At 41.6% G+C, this 19583-nt stretch overlaps 1 protein-coding gene across 2 annotated transcripts in view; it reads right to left on the bottom strand.

Moving 5' to 3' along the window:
* MRAP2 (melanocortin 2 receptor accessory protein 2) overlaps positions 1 to 19583 on the bottom strand; it is a 54299-nt gene that overhangs the window by 8986 nt on the left and 25730 nt on the right. The window contains exon 3 of one of the 2 annotated variants that reach the window (XM_060616087.3): positions 9515 to 9614. The exons of the other annotated variant lie outside the window; for it this stretch is intronic. Within the exon in view, the coding sequence (XP_060472070.3) occupies positions 9515 to 9614 (100 nt within the window). The remainder of the gene's footprint in view (positions 1 to 9514; positions 9615 to 19583) is intronic. 2 annotated transcript variants of the gene reach the window in all.

The following is a 19583-nucleotide window of genomic DNA, read 5'->3' as shown; positions in this document are numbered from 1 at the left end:
TATTTAATGCAGTGAATATCAAAGAATTCTCACTAATTAGGCATGGGAAGTTTGCAGCCAGATGTGGTCTTTTTAAAAATTTATTTATTTGAGAGAGAGAAGTAAGTGAGTGTGGGAGAGGGGCAGGAGGAGAGTGAGAGACTCTCAAGCAGGCTCCATGTTCAGTATGGAGCCTGAGGTGGGGCTCAATCTCATGATCCTGGGATCATGATCTGAGCTGAAATCAAGAGTTGGATGCTCAACTGACTGAGCCACCCAGGTGCCTTTGGATGTTGTCTTAATTTAGTTTTTAGGAAAGAAACACATGCCATATTGTTAAGGATGCCTTTCCAGCCTGTAGATGGCCTGGGTACCACTCTGTGGGTTGTTATGCTCCCATGAAAAAGAGAAGACAGCAAGTTTCAACTTTCTCATTCAAATTCAGCTGCATAGGGAAAAACAATGCTTAATGGCACCTTTTAGATCAGTTAAAAGAGTTTAAAGTCAACTTGTTCTTCTACAGCTTTGGTTACACTTGGGAAAATTAAAAACTACAAGGGCCAAACATCTTAAATTCTACCTTGATTAAAATTACAGTTAAAGCCAGAAGCCAGAAGCTTCAAAAACTGAAACACTGAAAGAATGAGAAGCTTTGAGATGTTGACTGGCCTGGCAATTAATACCATGTTATAAGTTATCATGAGGAAAGGAGAGAACACTGAAGAATATTGTGCTATAGGTTGAATGTCTGTGTCCCTCCAAAATTGCTGTGTTGAAATCTACTCCCTCTTGAGATGGTATTAGGAGGTGGGGCCTTTGGAAAAGGATACTTAACCTTAATGAATGGGAATATGCCCTTATAAAAGAGGCCCCAGGAAGATCCCTTGCTCCCTCCTTCATATGAGGACACAGTGAAAAGTTTGCCATCTATGATTTACCAAATCTATGCCATCTATGATTTACCAAATCTATGATTTACCAAATTTACTAAGTTTACCAAATCTGCTAGCACCTGGATCTTCAACTTCTCAGCCTTCAGAAACTGTAGGAAATAGATTTCTATTATTTACAAGCTTTCTATCCTATGATACTCTGCTATAGCAGCCTGAACAAACGAAGACAGTTTGCCACAAAATTTAGAATCATCAATAATTTTAGCATTTTAAATTGTTTTTGTTACATTCTAGATCTTGTCATTATGAAATTGATGATCTAGCTACTGTGCTCAAGAGAAGGCCTCCTGTGTCATCCTAACTTTTTGAAAATTACAAGAGTTTATTTTGAGAGGAAATTGAACCTTGTAATCATTTATTTCATTTATTTGTTTTAAGAATTTGTATTCCAGGATGCCAGAGTGGCTCAGTCAGGTAAGTGTCTGACTCCCGGTTTCAGCTCAAGCCATGATCTCACAGTTTGTGAGTTTGAGTCCTACGTAGTCAACACAGAGCCTGCTTGGGATTCTCTCTCCTTCTCTGCCCTTCCCCTGTTCGTGTGCGCGCTCTCTCTCTCTCTCTCTCTCTCTCTCTCTCTCACACACACACACACACACACACACACAAAATAAATAAACTTAAAAAAACCTTATATTCCTCAATTTCATCTTGTTTTAAGAAATGCAATTGGCTGGGGGGGAGCGGGGGGGGTGGCGCCTGGGTGGCTCCGTTGGTTAAGTATCTGATTTCAGCTGAGGTCATGATCTCACAGCTCTTGGGTTCGAGCCCCATGTCGGGTTCTGTGCTGACAGCTTGGAGCCTGGAACCTGCTTCAGATTCTGTGTTTCCCTCTCTCTGCCCCCCTCTCTCTCTGCCCCTAACCCACTCACATTCTGTCTCTGTCTCTCTCAAAAATAAATAAAACATTAAAAAAAAATTTTTTTAAATGCAATTCGGGGGTCGCCTGGATAGCTCAGTTGGTTAAGTGTCTGACTTCAGCTCAGGTCATAATCTGGCGGTTAGTGAGTTTGAGCCCCACACTGGGCTCTGTGCTGACAGCTTGGAGCCTGGAGTCTGCTTCAGATTCTGTGTCTCCCTCTCTCTCTGTCCCTCCCCCACTTGTGCTCTGTCTCAAAAATAAATAAAAATTTAAAAAAATAAAAAATAAAAGAAATACAACTGGGAGTTAATCTATTTGTTGCAACATTACTGAAATCCCTCAGCCAGAATAAAAAGACTGATCAGACTGTTCTTATTCCTGTTTTTTTTTTTTCTTCTTCTTACCATGGGATGTGTCATGTATTTTCTGTACCTGTGGAATATTCTGTACCTGAACAGACAGCCTCTAACTTGCAGTCCTCTGGCACCTGCACTGATTGTCATTACTCCCATGACACTCCCCTGCTCACAAACCTTCACTGAATCCCCAGACTCTCTGCCTGATAGCTCAGACCCCCCACCCTTACATCAGCTGGTCATTCTGGTGTGCTCTCCCACCAGTCCCCTTGCTAACCCTATGGCCCAGCCACATGGCACCAAACGCACTCAGGACTGTCCCTCTCTTAGGCTTGTACTGTTCCTTCTTCCTGATGGGCCCTTCCATGCTTCTCTATCTGTCAAAGTCAAATACCTTCTTCACCGTCCAATGCAAATGTTACTGCCTCTAGGGAGACTGTCTGATCTTGCAATGAGAAGGAATCTATCCCTTCTCTGTGCTCCTGCTGTATTTCACTGACCTTTTCTTACAAGATGCATCCCTTCCTGCCTCATGTCAGAACTATTTGTGTATGGCCCGTTTCTTCCTATGCACTGTGGTGCTGGATTATGTTCATCCTTGCATCTCCCAAAGGGCCTTGAAGTCATTAGACCCTCAATGAGCGCACTGAACAGCTGTATCTGCTGGTGGCCCAAAGCCCTGGTTCCCATGAAAAGCTTAGCCACCCCCAGTGTATAGCATTGTTGATAGTGGTAGACCTCTCGAACCCTTCCTCTGTGACCCAAGAGACAAATCAGGTCAGGAGGACAGACCCCTCCCACCTCCATTTGGAGAAGGAAAACATCTGTAATTCTCTGGGTTATTCCTCCAGAGATTTTTCAGATTTATCACAATGTTTTGCAAACGAAGTGCCTGCTGGTGTGCTGAGTCTTAGTATGTCCACCATTGTCTTCAGGTCCACCCTACTCATGAAAAGTGGTGGGCAGTTCAGCCTGTGGGCACCTGTACTTCTAGAAGTCATTTCCAGTGGTCCTTTAGAGATGTGTTAGGCTAAACAAAGACCTACTAAGAGTTAAACCTCTGTGACCACAACTACTGAGAAAATAATAATAACCACTAATATTTATGGAGCCATAGCCTGTGCTAAAAGCTTCATGTCATGTAACAAGGCCTAGAGGTGGCAACCCAACCCTTCTGTCTGTTTGTGGCAGTGCCTTTGGTGGCTTTAGTTGCTAGTTCTCACTTACCAGGAAGGTGTCAGTCTCTCTGGGGTAAGAAGAGTTTACTACATTAGAACAACCCTCATTGCAGTCCTGGGCAAGCCATGGCTTCACTGATGGGAAATTAAAAGTGACTCCTGGAAAAGGGGGGTATAAATTGAATCTGATACATAAAATAGTCATATTTTCTACCTGTTGATAGTGGTAGACCTCTCAAAATGTCAGCACTTCTTCAGGAACCACTCACTATGTCTGCACTTTGCCAGCTAGTTCCTGTGGCCTTGGTCATTATCAGAAACCTTAAGCACTGACATTTCTTGCTATTAGCTTTTAGATGTACTATACCTATCCTTTAGTGAGTGCCATATTCAGGTAAATTGCAACTCAAAGTAAAATGTAATTTCCATTTTTATAAGGTCATGAGCAATTCTGCACTCAGGCCTAAAAGTACATCCCCACTCGGACAAGATGCACTTAGCCAAGGCTACAAAAGGAGGGTATTTGAGACATATGATATCTGGAGTTTGATAGTTTTGGGGGGAAGTTCAAAACATTCAACATAAAAATGTGATCCAAGGCTTTTCTGTTGCTCTCTCTCTGGCAGATTTATGATAATGGGGCTATAATGCTTTCACAAGACAGCCAGAGTAAATGGCTCCTTAGCTGAGAAAGCAGGGGGAAATGGTTCTTTTATCTTCATTGTCCATAAAGGATCCAGGTAAGAGGGTTTTTTCCTTACACACACAATAGCGAATATTCCAGGAGGAAAATAATCCCCATTAAAGCTGTTTCTTGGGCCTAAAAGCTTTTAGGAAAGGTGATGTCAGCTTTATAATAGTCTTTTTCCCTCTGCAGTATACTTTACTAGCGTTCACCAGTATCTGGTTCTCTTCTTCTGGGCACACAGATTACCCTTCTCAGCCTGGGCAGTCAGGGGGTGTGGCTAGTTCTGGCCAATGAGCTGGGAGAGGAAGGGATGTGTGCCACTTCCTGGCTGAAGAACAGAAGGGCAGGTGTGAGATCTCCACAGGTGCTCTCCCCGTTACAGTAACCCAGAAGGCTGAGTGTTGGAGACAGTGCAGACATAAGAGGAGAAGCTTCTGTCCACCCATGGCAAACATGTAGCTTGAGTAAGAAATAAACTTGTGTCATACTAAGATTTGAGGAGTTGTTCGTTACTGTCTCATAAACTCATCTGGTTATTACACGACCCTCTCTTCACAAAAGCCATTGAAAGGTCAGTGACTCCAGAATTGAAGTTCTTAGGCCAATATGATCCCAGTTTGAAGTCTTCAGGGGGAAGAAACTTGCCCATTTTATTGTGATGTCATTGGCTCAGTGTAGTGAATGGATCTCAACTCCTACCATCGAACATTGTTAAGTGAAGGTCCAGCCAGGGATGGCAATTACATCTACTCTCTCGGCTAACTTGTGATCAATTCCTGTTGGATGCCTAAAATAGTGTTTTGAAAACAATTCTGAGGCTAAGTCTTGGCTATGCAGGTAGATAGCACCGCCGATTAGTGATGTCTGTTGTGGGCATGGCACAAGGAGTAGAGCCGCGGGTTGTGGTATCTGCAGTCTTTGTGTCTCTCTACTTTCACAGAGGCACATATTCTTTGCATGTGTCAGCAATAATGAGATCCTTCCCTGAAACACCTCCACGGAGAAAAAGATAGAATTAAGCAGTAGACTCAGCACTAGTACATTATGAGCTCGCAGACTTGATCAGGTACCTTTGTTGCTGTCGTTCTTGTTCTTGTTGTTTTTTATTTAGATTCAAGTTGGTTAACATACAGTGTAGTATTGGTTTCAGGAGTAGAATTTAGTGATTCAACACTCACATATAACATCCTGTGCCTTCCTTAATGTCCATCATCCATTTAGCCCATGCCCCCACCCACATCCCCTCCAGCAGCCCTCAGTTTGTTCTCTGTATTTAAGAGTCTCTTATGGTTTGCCTCCCTCTCTGTTTTTATCTTATTTTATTTTTCCTTTCCTTCCCCTATGTTCATCTGTTTTGTTTCTTAAATCCCACATATGAGTGAAATCACATGATATTTGTCTTCCTCTGACTGACTTATACACTCTAGTTCCATCCATGTTGTTGCAAATGGCAAGATGTCATTCTTTTTGATCACCACGTAGTATTCCAATACATATATACACCACATCTTCTTTATTCATTCATCAGTTGATGGACATGTGGGTTCTTACCCTAAGTTGGCTATTGTTGACAGGCTGCTATAAACATTGGAGTGAATGTGCCCTTTCAAATCAGCATTTTTGTATCCTTTGGATAAGATCAGGTATCTTACCCAGAGTGACAGAGTCATATTCCAAAAGGATGCTGCCTGATACCTACTTGAGGAAATAACTGTTCTCTGTGACCAATTATCCAGAGAGCCTGCTATATAAAGCAGTCAGAATTCAGACATGTCAGTCCTTCCAACCCAACACCAAGATTCTCTACTTAGTCTCCTTTCTAAAATCATCTCACTGTTTGAGAGACATACTCAAAGTGAGGCTGGAGTGGAATATTGGCAAGTGCAAATAAAACGTGAATGCTTAGGGCCTGGATGTCCCATGGGAGGATGGGTTTCTTTTTCTTCCGCCTCCTACTGTTCACTTAGACTCCCAGCTCTCAGCAGGACCTCTACCAGCACCCCAGGGATGGAGTAAGAGTCACTGAGTACCACTGTGAATCCAGAAGTTCCATAGGCATTAGCTCATTTAATCTTTACAATAGTGCTAGGAGACAGATACTATTTTATTTGTACAAATGAGGAACCTCAAGCAAAAAGAGGTTAAGAATTCAGCGCAAAGTCTCAGTAGGTAAATCTGGAACTGTTTGACTCTAAGGCCCATGCATAGCCCAGTATGTGCTAGAAGAAAGCAAATCTGATTGCTAGTATCTTTGGTTCAATAGAAGGAAGAGATTAAAAATTACAGATATGAGATCATTTAATGTAGTGGTTAGTAACAGGAGCTTCCGAGTCAAAGAGGCTTTAGTTTGAGGCCAGGGCCAAGAGTTGTTTTTACCTGTGAGACCTCAGACAAATGATCCATTTCTCTCATCTGTACAGTTGGAACACTTACAGGATTTACTTCATCTTCCTGTGAGGACTTAGTGAAATTATACATATAAAGTGATTAGTAGACCCCAGCATATGGTAAACATTAAAAAAAAAAAGCTCTTATTATTTTCAATGATTTATCATTCTTTCCTCCATGCCTAATTATCACACAGGCAAGCTTAAATTGGTTGTTTTATATTAAAGTTGACTGGGTGGAAAAAATAATGTCTCCTTTAGAGAAGATTTCTGCCAGATAAACGTCAAAATTACTAAGATCTAAAAGCCTTTTTAACTGATCAATTTAGGGATTTTTGCCCCATGTCTGCTTCTTTCAGTTTTCTATTATGATATACTGCAACCAAATGCCAGATATTATACTACCTCAGACTCAAAAAAGCATTTCAAATGTGGCCCTGAGGGCTGATCCATTATTTTATTAAAGGAAAAGTAGGTTAGACTTTCTCCTTAACCTCATTAAAAGCATAGAGTTACAATGACCCTTGTTCTTTGATTGAGATTATTCAGAACCACCATCAAAAGAAAAACCATGTAGCAATAGGACTGAACTGCCAACTGAAAGATTGGAAATCCAAGTCTCAGCTACCCAGGGTCACCACGACATATTAAGGAAATGTATCAGCCAGGACTCCAAAGAAAGAAAAACAACAGGCGCGTGCACGTGTGTGTGTGTGTGTGTGGCTAACTACTGAGAGAGCGAGAGATGTATTCTGTCTGTCTGCCGATCCAACTACTGAGAGAGAGACCGATTTATTTTAAGGAATTGGTTCATGTGACTGTGGTTCATGTGACTGTGACTTTAGCAAGTCTAAAATGTGAAGGGTAGGCTGACAGGCTGGAGCCCCAGGGAAGTTACAGTTTGAGTCAGAAGGCAGCCTTCTGCCAGAATTTCTTTCTGCTTGAAGGAGGTCATTCTCTTTCAAGGAAGGCCTTCCAATGATTCGATGAAGCCACTAATTTTATGGAGGATGATCTGCTTTGCTCAGAGTTTATGGACTTAAATGTTAACTCATTTTAAGAAATGGGATAAAATGTTATCTCATTAAACACACACCAGTTAGAATAACATTTGACCAAATATCTAGGTATCATGGCCTTGACACATAAAATTAATCATTACATGAAGTCACGTTTTATTCAGGGTTAGGGTGTTCTCAACCATAAAGATCACCTGCATCCTATATTAAACAAACACATCCCAATAGTCCTTCAAAAATCTATCTGTCCCTCTGAAGAAAAGGAAGATAATAGCGTTGTTATTCCCTGACCACTCTATGAGATGTTCCCTAATCTGAATTAATCCTCAGCTTTTCTTACTACTGTTGCAACCTGCACTATATCTTCAAATTCCTTACCAATATAATAGAAGCAAAGGCATGTACAGATTTTTATAAGGACATGGAAGAAAGCAAAGATCCAGGTCTTTTTATTTAATTTTTTTAAGTAGGCTTCATGCCCAACACAGAGCCCAACATGGAGCCTGAACTCACGACCCTGAGATCAAGATCCAAGCTAAGATCAAGAATCAGACTCTTAACCAACTGAGCCACCCTAGCACCCCAAAGGTCCATGTCTTTTTAGTGGCTTTTTAATGGCTGTTAAAGAGATTTTCAACCATATGTCTCCATATGCTTCAATAAAATGGTATTTTCCTTTCATTTAAAAACTGTTTAATTTTTTTCTACACCTTAATGTCTGAAAATAGCTAAGTGAAGGGCAGAACTGTTCTCTCTAGCCAGGCATTTGTTACAGTGCAAGTGCAGGCGGAAGAGTGAACAGACGCTGGAGAGTGTGTAACGAAATAGAACAATGAGAATCCTGTTACCAGGCTATGAGGATGAAGTGAGCTACCAAATGTGAAATGTTCAGACTTGTGCCAAATTTCTTCGATTTATTCTCCCAGGTGGCTCTCCATCATTCCCCATGCTGCTCTGTGCTCTGTGCCCTAGAAAGCTGACCTCTGATGGAGACTGGCTGCTGGTTGTGCTACTGTGATCATCCAATGGAGATCTGGTGCGAGGTGGGAAGGAGAGAGGAAAATAGGGTCTTGGTACTTAATTTGAGGCTCCCTCCCTGAGAGGTCACATGGGCTAGTTGTGTCCCTCAACTCAAAGTCACGGCTCCTTTTGGCCACAGGACTCCTGGGTCCCCTTCAGATCTAGGGTGGAAACTACTCCTCAGTGTTGCTAGCCTGGAGGTCCTGTAATATCCTGTAGGGTTATCCTCCCATCTGGCCACAACCTGTGGATAGTCCCTTCATCAAAAGCACATCTAATTACCTAATTTGAGTGTGCTATTTCTGCTGGCTGGGACTAACTAAAAAGGGATTCAACATGTTATTTTTCCTTTTGTTTGAAGAGTTGGGACAACAAAAATCCTCTAAAACATTTCTGAGTTTTTTGCAATCTATAACTGAGAAAATACCTTCTGATGTTACTCAGTGTTCTTTAACCACCGTGTCATAATTTCCTCCATAAATCCAAAGCCCAACTCAAATGTTCTTTATCCTGCCATGAGAATTACATAATCCTTAGGGTTTCTCTTTTTATCCTAGTTTCAAGGAAGCTCAGTGTTGAACTCTGTTTATTGTCAATAATTAATTCATTTAAGTACCCCATAATAACTATTTCTGTGCTCCATGATACGCTTTTAAAACGGGTTTTCATCTGATTTTGCTGTTTTCTTTCTTTCTTTCTTTCTTTCTTTCTTTCTTTCTTTCTTTTTCACTGTTTTTGGTCTCGCGAGACATCTAAATTCTTTTGGGAGTAAGGAGAAAATACATCCTAATTAGTAAATATTTCAAAATAAAAATCAGGCCTGGAAGCAGCTTTAAGGCTTTAAGAAAGGACCATGAAACCTAGGTTCACAAGGGTCCACTTGAAAACCACAGAGGCAGGAGGCAAAGTGCCAGGAGGAAGATGGGTCTCACCCAAAGGCAACTGAGTTCAGGCAGCAAATCCACAACTAGCCTCTTTTTTTCCACCACTGGAAGCAACCCCAGCCCCAGATATCACATCCATCTATTTAGTTCCCCATGGGGCTTAGTGACATTTAGGAATGGCCCAAACTTACTCTTGGTGTGGAGCTCCCGTCTTGGTCAGCAAAGTCAGCACAAAAAACATGAAAATCACGAAGACAGCAAGACCAACCCAAAATCCAATCACAATGGAATCTGTAAACAGTTAATACTGGGATTAGTATTTCACAGCAGCTTAAAACTTGACCATTTGAGGAAACTGAGCTTTCTGGTACATGAAATAAGAGAGGAAGTCAACAATCTGATAAGACAATCTTGACCCATTAGTCAACTGGGGACAAATAAGATACAGAGAATGAGGGAGAGGGAAGAGTCCACATGCCCCTGGGTTTCTGTCTCAGATAACACTAAGAGACTTTGGCCTTACTGACTCTTGGTTTCCATATCTTAGTGAAGGAATCCAGGCCAGAAGGTAAACCATCTAGGTCCTTATGATTCCACTAAAGTGTCCTGAGTTAGAAAATATTGTTTTTAGCAGAGACTGCAATATGAAATTTAAAATGAATTCTGATTCAAACCAACCCATTGTGTATTTTCACTTACATTCATGTTGGAATAATTCAAGTCCTTATTACTTCTTGAGGAGAACATACGAATTGCCTCCCAATTGCTCTCCCTGTCTTCTACCTTTCCTTCTGCCTCATCTCTGTAAGAATCTACTTTACGACAGCTCTGATAATATTTCCCTTTTATAAAAAACTCTTTGGCAAAAATGGATCTGACCTTTTCCAAATTAAAAGAGATTCCATGTATAGAGCACTTTATATGGTATCTGACATCTGAGAAAAAGGTACCCCATATTTGTCAGCTATTATTGTTAAAATTATCATCAATTTTTTCATTTACCCCTACTTTAAATCCCATGTTTCCAATTAGACTAGGGAACATTGTGTCCCTGTATTTACCTTAACTCTTAGCCATAACTTCTGAAGACACACACCTTTTCAGGAGCTCTTACCATCACTTGGCTGGAGCAACTTTCCCCAACATAGAGCTAATGAAAGTGTATCCATCCTTTAAGGCCCATTCCTTACATCATCCCCTTCACAAAGTCTGGACTAACTTCCCTAACTGATGTGTTTTCTCCCTCCTTTGAACCCTGTGACATTTGTGCTTCTATACAGTGGGCCCTTGCTTGATCCTATCTTGGGTAATAGTCACAAGTATCTTTGGAACAAGGATAAGACTGGATTGTCTACACAAACCGACATACACATAATAGAGTCTCAAATCTGGGGGAAGCACCAGAGTTAAGTTATTTTTCATTTTCTGATCTATTCTAAGAAGTTTACCTACGTGAGATTATGGTAAGGATGCTTAGAAATATTTTTTTAAATAAATGATTGAGGGGGGTGCCTGAGTGGCTCAGTGGGTTAAGCGTCTGATTTTGGTGCAGGTCATGATCTCACAGTCTGTGAGTTTGAGTCCCACATTGGGCTCTGTGCTGACAATCAGAGCCTGGAGCCTGCTTTGGATTCTGTGTCACCTTCTCTCTCTGCCCCTCCACTGCTCGCACTCTGTCTGTCTCTCTCTCTCAAAAATAAACAAAAAAAATTTTAAATAAATGGTTGGCACTTATACATTAAATGTGTTTAAATGTAAACCATCATTCTAATTAAATTATGTGGGGGCGCCTGGGTGGCTCAGTCAGTTAAGCGTCTGACTTCGGCTCAGGTCATGATCTCGCAGTTCGTGAGTTTGAGCCCCACATCGGGCTCTGTGCTGACAGCTCAGAGCCTGGAGCCTGCTTCAGATTCTGTGTGTCCCTCTTTCTCTGGCCCTTCCCCTCTCGAGCTCTGTCTCTCTCTCTCTCTCTCTCTCTCTCAAAAATAAACATTAAAAAAAACTAATTAAATTATGTGTGTATAACCCTTTTTCTAAAGTGAAGAAATCAGATTAGCAATTTACTCCGAATAATTCATATTTCATTCCATGTATAGGATTGCTGAGAGGTTAACTTTTGTTCAACAATGTTTATTCAACACTCTGGATACAAAACTAATATAATCTTTCCTTGAATTAAGAGTGCCAAAGAAATAGAAATTGTAGACTTTGCCTTATAATATAGTGGAAATGAAGTCTAAAAAAGACAAAAGGACAAGTACCAAAAAATACATGTATGCAAGTACAACCAAATGCAACAATAATGTATCAATTGTGGGGGCACAGCCTATGAAGCACCACCGTACAGGTAATGACAGTTCAGCATGCTGTACCTCATCAATTGCCTGGATACCAAAGGCAAATTCTAAAAGGTCACACCAGAGTTATGTTGAAATTCTCAGTTAAGAGTTTAACCTAGTCATGCTGATTCACATTGGAAGGTGTTCTCATTAGGACAGCTTTCACATTGGAAACAATGGCTGGATCCCCATCAGTAAGGACTTCACTTCTCTAGTCCAGGGTGGGCAGAGGTGGAGGAGGAGTGCCTTCAACCCAGCCTAGTTCCTTCTCTCTGCCCTTCTAGTGCCCCAGTGAGTTGATCAAAAAGCAGCAATAATGTGGGACGTGAGAAGGTCATGGCCCTCCCTTGAAGTCCTGAGGGAGCAGACTAGGGAGGAGCAGGGCTGTGGCTGGAAATTGAGAATCCTAGTGATCCAACAGCATTTCCAAACACTTCCTTAGTAACATGCCATCTACATTTCCTATCACAATATGCTTTAAATGGTTCTTTTTATTCATATTCCCCTTCAAATGGAATTTTGCTTCCTCTAATTATTCCCATTAATTTTCCTTTACCTTGTTCTCTGTCACATGACTTGAACCTATGGTACTTTCTTACCCTGAACCCCCTTTCAGAGGACATCAGAGATCCCCATATCATTCTAGGAATATCCAAACTCTCTTACAGTTTTATTTATATGCCAAGTTTCATGGGCATGGGCATGGCAGGGAAAACAGAGCCTCTGGCCTTCTCCAAAGCACCCTTTCCTAAAAAGGACTCAAAATAAAGGTTTATATAGAGTAAAGCTCCAATGCAGCCAGTTGGTTAAAGAAGCCAAGAGAAACCTTCCAAAGGTGTTTTCAACAGAGCCTAGCAGTCACTTTTGTCCTGTCTAGAACCAGAACTATTTAGAGATCATTACAGTAAAAGGGTAGAGAAAATTGCCAAGGGAAATTCTAAATGGAATGCGTCATAATAAAATAACTTCCTTCAACCTGACCATTAATGAATGGAATGAAACAGAGCTGAAGGCTGATGATGACATGTTTTTCACTGGTGTGATCATTTTTCTCCATGATTCTCTTTTCTACTCCCGGGTAGGACTAGAACAACTACCCCATCCCAATACCCTCCTCCTACCACCTAAGAATAAACTGTGACCTTTCCAACTCATGGTTGTATGAAAAACAAGGATTTAACTTGAAAGAGAGGGTTCAGGATATGAGAGCCAGCACTGTCCTCACACTGCTTCTGGCTTTAATGCATTAGGGTCAATTTTCTGTTGGGAATTCCTGGAAAAGAGTCCACAGTGGTGTTCCACAACTTGCTTTGTGCTCCCAGTGACAAGTTGTGGCCTAAGCATTCACAAGCTCTAGCTCTGCTTCTCATCTTGATGACCTGGCTTCTTGCTAACTCATCCATGCACGTGGCTGGCATTATCTGCAAGGTGGCATTGAAAAAAAGCATGCAATATGGCCTCCACTGATGGCTCAGAATAAGAGGATGCTCCTTCAGTTGTTGCTCAACACAACAGCTCAAATGGTCTGCTTAAATGGGTCCTAGGAGCCTACTGACTCATAGGCTTTGTTTCTGTCTTACCTATCCAGGGCCTTCCTAAATGTCCTATTTCTCTCCTTCCCTTTATAGCAAAATTCTTAAGAGATTTGTCTGTACATACGATTTCTAGTTCTTCTCCTCTCATTTTTTTTTCTTGAACCAATTCCATCAGCCTTTCACTCCCACCCACTCCACTAAGACTGCTTTAAAATCATTGCCAATAACTTCTACGTTATAAATCCAACAGTCAAATCACAGCCCTCAATTTACTTGACCTAGAAGCATCATTTGACACAAACCACCGTCTCATCCTTGAAGCTCTTTCTTTCTTTTCTTTTCTCTTCTTTTCTTTTGAGAGATGGAGAGCAAGTGGGGAGGGGCAGAGAGAGAGGGAGACAGAATCCCAAGCAGGCTCTGCACCATCAGTACAGAGCCCAATGTGGGGTTTGATCCCACGAACCATGAGATCATGACCCAAACTGAAACCAAGAGTTAGATGCTTAACCAATTGAGACACCCAGGTGCCCCCCACTTGAAACTTTTTAAAAATTTTTTTTAAATGTTTATTTATTTGTGAGAGAGAGACAGAGTGTGAGTGGGGGAGGAGCAGAGAGAGAGGGAAACACAGAATCCGAAGCAGGCTCTAGTCTCTGAGCTGTCAGCACAGAGCCCAACGCAGGGCCGGAACTCACAAATCACGAGATCATGACCTGAGCCTGAGCTGAAGTCAGACGCTTACCGACTGACTGAGCCACCCAGACGCCCCTCTTGAAACTCTTTCTTAATTTGGCTTTCAGGAAACACACCTGCCCTGTTTTCTTCCTACCTTTCTGTATGTTCCATTTAGCCTCCTCTGCTATTTTCCTCCCAACATCTCCAACTTTCAAATGTTAGCATGCCACAGGGCTCATTCCTTATACCTCTACAGTTTTCTATCTATACTCATTCATCCAGCCTCTTAACTTTGAGTACCATTTATATGCTGTGACTCTCAAATTCATACCTTCATAGCACCTCCCCCACCATCTCCTATTGGATGTCTGACAGGTCTCAATTTAACAAGTCCAAAGCTGAGCTCCTCATGTCCCTACTTCTCCCACATCTTCTCCATCTCAATTAACAGCAATTCATCCTGCCAGTTAGATCACAAAACTTCAAACCAACCTTGGCTCTTCACTTTTTATTTTGCTCTATGGCCAGTCCATTGACAAATCCTATCAGATCTATCTTTAAGAAATATCCACAATTTATGCACCTCTCACCACTCCACTGTCCCCACCATGGCCCAGCCACCATCAACAGCTGGACTATTGAAATAGCTCCCCTGAATGGCATTCTGCTTCCAGTCTCATCCTCTTCCTTCCCCAGCTTCAGAGTGTTCTTATTAAAACCTAAGACAGATTCTACTCCTCTTCTCCAAATTGCACCTCAGAAAAAGCCTAAGTCCTTAGCATGACATCAGAGGCTCTTCTACCTCTTTCCTTTTCTCTGTTGCCTGACTTCTCTTGCTGCTCTGCCTCTTAATCACTCCCCTGGCACCATGCTGGTCTCCTTGTTGTTCCTCGCATGTTCCATTTCATTCTTGCTATGGAGAATTTTCTGGAATGCTCTTCCCCAGATACCTTATAATTCAACCTCTCACTCCCTTCAGGTATTTTCTCAAATTTCTCCTTCTCAATAAGGCCTTCCATGGCTGGTCTACATATAATTGCACCTCCATACCCAACATCTCCTTTCTCTAATTTATTATTTTTTTCTATCACCATCTGGCATGGTTTGTTTATGTCACTTATTTATTACCTGTCTCTCTCACTAGACAGCAAGATCTATAAGATGAGGTATTTTTGTCTTTTCTGTTTATGGTTGTATCTCTAATGCTTAAAACAGTGCTGCATATAACCAGTGCTCAATAAATATTTGCTGAAAGAAAGAGTAAATGAGTGAATGTCCATTCTGCTGGTACCAAATATATGTCAGACATAGGTCCACTTCTGATACATTTCAAGGTTTAATACCAGATGTAAAACTGAGGGCAAAAGGAGAATTCACAATAACCATCAGAGATTGTCTCTCAGATGAAAGACCCTTTGAAGGTAGGAATCTTTATTTCAGCAGGTAGAAGAACCTAGTCTAACTAAAGATGGAGCTACTATTGCAAAGTATGATCCGTTACAGGTATCGTCACAGTCATTCATATCCTGAATCAATGCTTTCCCTTGAAAGGTCTTGCTTCCATTTTTCTGAAACTGCACCTACATGGCTTTGAATTTTGCTCTGCAAAAGAAGGAGACACACTTGAAGGTCAGAATCACGGCATATTAAAATGGAAGAGAGTATACCAAAATACACAGGACGATAGGTGGCTTAATCTTGTCTATTTTCCTGTATGGCTGTGTTTTTTGTTTGTCTCTTATTCTTCTCTAGGTGTCTCAGCTATTGTCAGGTTGCTGAAGCTAAAGACCCCCACTTTGATCAGATCTCTCATATCAGAACAGTAAGAACTCACCCAGGCATTTTGGTTTTTTCCTGATGTGAATGTTAAAACTAACAAAAGCACTTCTTATTAATAGTATAGTAGGTAAAGTAAGTATGTAATGTGTCACACTTCTGACTACATTGTGCAAGAATTCCTGCCAGCTATAATCATTTTTAGAATGTAATACCCTCAAAAAAGATTTTCAATTGTCTCTAGAAATGTACCAACCAAAATAATAGCAGCAGGCCTGTCTTCTTGGCCCCTTAAACTAAGGAAAAGAGATAGGAGAAAACAGACAGAAAAATACAATTTGTGCCACCAGGCTGTAAAAGCATATATTGTAGGGAAATATATGGCAGTTTGCCCCGTCATTTTGATTTCCACTAAAATTCTTAACAAACAAGTAGCCTTACCTAAAGATTGTCCCAGAAAAGTAATAGATTAAAGAATTAAAATAAATGCAGGAGGATGATTTCATACCCTTACAGCAACAGCCTTCCACCAGGTAATCAATGACAGCATATCCTAATGGATTTCATGCACTTTTTGAAATTTCCACAAAGAAATACTGAGTAGACAGCAAAAAAGGAAGGAGTGAAAACATTTAATTATCACTATTCACTTTAGGGATGAAGGATATATGGTTCAGTTAACGACTTTTCAAGGAACAAATACAGAAAGGCCTTGATTAAGTAAATGAGTCACTCTGAAGCTCTTTGCAGCCCCTCTGGTGGAGACAGGAATGTGGGAGCCATGGATCACTGCCCCCTAATTGCCCCACTGGAAGCCCTGCCACAGCCACCAGCCACCAGTGGCTTCCAGGCCCCAGGGACTCACTCATGAAGCCTGGGGTCTTGCACTCCTTCCTGCAGCAGCGGAGTGTCAACATGGGCTAGGTCAGCTGGAGGGGGCAGCTGACCAGGATAGAGATTTAGGAGGCTCCTGAGCTCCCCTCCTTCCATGAACACACTGAATATACAGCTACATATGGAGGTGTTCCCTCTGAAAGACATCTGGAAACTAAGCCACTCCTACACCTGTGGCAAATGAGGAAAATACATACATGAAAATGGGTAGAAAAGGCTGAAACACAATCTTGCCATAACCCCCCCCCACACACACAGCTACACACAGTTGGAAGGAAACCCCCAACTTCCAGCTTCTCCCTAAGAAGGGAAGAGTTTGGACAGGATATCTAGAGCCCCACTTTTAAGGCTCCCGCTACAGAAATGTACCCCTAAAATGTCTATCTCTGACAGCCAACAGGGCTGACATCCATGAGAACCCACAGACTACAGCAAACAAAGAAGCAGTAATTCCTGGGCTTGCAAGCCTTCACCACAGCCACCTCCCCCAGGCTCAGTGCAGAGGAAGCAGACAAAAACACCCATTTCCCATTCTTTCCCTGAAAGGGGTTTGTCTGCATACTTTAAAAGATGTTGCCTCAGGGCCAAGCTTCTAATTTAGCACACATCTAGTGGCACCCACAGCCATCTTCTCCAGAGGGCAAGGAAGCTGGCAAACACCTCCCCTACCTTCTCCCTCCAGCCTGCTCCAGTAATAAAACCAAGTCACTAGTATCTCCCTGGAAAGAGCTTGTATACACGTCTGACATCCTAGCTTTTGTGGCTACAGCCCAAGGCACAGGTCCCCAGTCACCTGGCTCTGATACCAATGGTGTCCACATTCAGGAGTCCCACAGGACTATAGTGAACAAAGAAGCAGTTCTTAACAAGCACAGGAGCACTTTCGCAGCTATGCACTTGGTCTAGAAGAGAGGAAACAGGCAAAAACTGAAAGAGGACTTTCACTACGTCCATTTTGACCTCCAACTTTCTAATTAATTAAGTATTTCTTTCCAGCTTTTCTCTTAATTCAGGCAAAAGATCCTGGGGCAAAGCGTCCCCTGATGGAAACCAAAACTACCCCATTCTGCAATAAGGACTTCCCTGAGCCAGCAAAGAGCCTGCCCATGATTGACTCCAAACCAATGATAACCTGACTCTACTGCCCACATTTGTTCCCCATTTTTCTTATATAAACCTGGAAGTATTTTCAGCACTTTGGAGACAGTCTTTGAGATGCTAGTCAGCTGTCTCCCTGATGATGGCCTCACTGATATAACTGCTTTCTTGTTTTACTATCACTCATTTCTCTGCCTTTGGATTTTGTCAGCTGCAAGTGGCCAAACCTGGTCTACTCAGGCCCCCCCAGAGCCAGGTGCTCTTACACCCCTGCGTCCCTGTTACAAAACTTCTATCTCCCAATTTCTCCCTGGAAGGGGTTTAATTGCATACTTTCCCAGCTGCTGCCTAAGGATCTGGCTCCTAATCAGGCTACATGTAGGTGCTGATCACGATTTTTCCCTTGAGGACACAGGCAAGTCTTGACATGCCCTCAACTACTAGGAGCCTAAGAACAAAGAAGTTTGCTTTGACAATCATAAACGTTTGAGAGGCAACTAGGAGCTTAGTTGATCTCCCACCCAAGACCATTCACAACTGGGGTAGGTAGCTGTTTTATCTAATGCACAGAAACAAGCCCAGAGAGTCAAGAAAAATGAAGAAAAAGAATATGTTCCAAACTAATGAACAAGATGAATGTCCAAAAACAGATCTTAATGAAATGGAAATAAGAGATTTACCCAATAGAGAGTTCAAAACAATGGTCATGAACATTGGGGCCAGGCTCCATGACACTGGTCAGGGCAATGATTTTTTAGGATTTGATACCAAAAGCAAAGGCAACAAAGGCAAAATTAAATAAGTGGGACTACATCAAACTAAAAAGCTTCTGCACAGCAAAGGAAATCACCAACAAAAGGAAAAGGTAATCTATGGAATGGGAGAAAATATTTGCAAACCAAATATCTGATAAGGGGTTAATATCTAAAATATATAAGGAACCCATACAATTCAATGCCAAAAAGCAACCCAATTAAAAAGTGGGCAAAGGACCTGAATATATATTTTCCGAAGACATCCAAATGGCCAATAGGTACATGAAAATGTGCTCAACATCACTAATCATCAGGGAAATGCAAATCAAAACCTCAATGAGATACTGCCTTATCCCTGTTTGAATGTCTATTATCAAAAAAGACAAGAGATAACCAGTGTTGGTGAAGGTGTGGAGAAAAGGGAACACTTGCACACTCTTGGTGGAAATGTAAACTGGTACGGCCACTATGATAAATAGTATGGAATTTCTTCAAAAAATTAAAAATAAAACTACCTATGATTCAGACTTCTCACTTCCAGATATATATCCAAAGGAAATGAAACCATTATCTTGAAGAGATATCTACATTCCCATGTTCACTGCAGCATTTTTCACAATAGTCAAAATATAGAAAAAACCTAAGTGTCCATCACTTACATAGGTGCACACACACACACACACACACACACTAAAATATTAGTTGTCCTTCAGAAGAAGGAAATCTTGGGGCACCTGGGTAGCTCAGTCAGTTAAGCATCCCAGTTCACTCTCAGGTCATGATCTTGTGGTTCATGAGTTTGAGCCCTGCTCAGGCTGTGTGCTGACAGCTCAGAGCCTGGAGTCTGCTTTGGATTCTGTGTCTCCTTCTCTCTCTGCTCCTCCCCCACTCACGCTCTGTCTCTCTGTCTGTCTCTCTCAAAAATAAATAAACATTAAAAAAGAAAGAAAGAAAGAAACAGAGTAGAAAAGTGGTTGCCAGGAGCTTGGTCTGGAGGAAACAGGGAGAAGCTGATAAAAGGTTATAAACTTTCAGTTATAAAAGGGATAAGGTCTGAGGATCTAACATATAACAAGATCAGTATAGTTGACAACATGTAGTGCATAATTAAAATTTGTAACAGAGTAGAACTTAAATGTTCTCACCAAAAAATAAATAAATAAAAAGGGAAATATCTGAGGTGACGAG

The sequence above is a fragment of the Panthera onca genome, chromosome B2 (assembly GCF_046562875.1).
Source record: "Panthera onca isolate mPanOnc1 chromosome B2, mPanOnc1 haplotype 2, whole genome shotgun sequence".
NCBI lineage: Eukaryota > Metazoa > Chordata > Mammalia > Carnivora > Felidae > Panthera > Panthera onca.
Note: the sequence above shows the minus strand (reverse complement) of the source record. Positions and strands in the feature narration are given on the sequence as shown.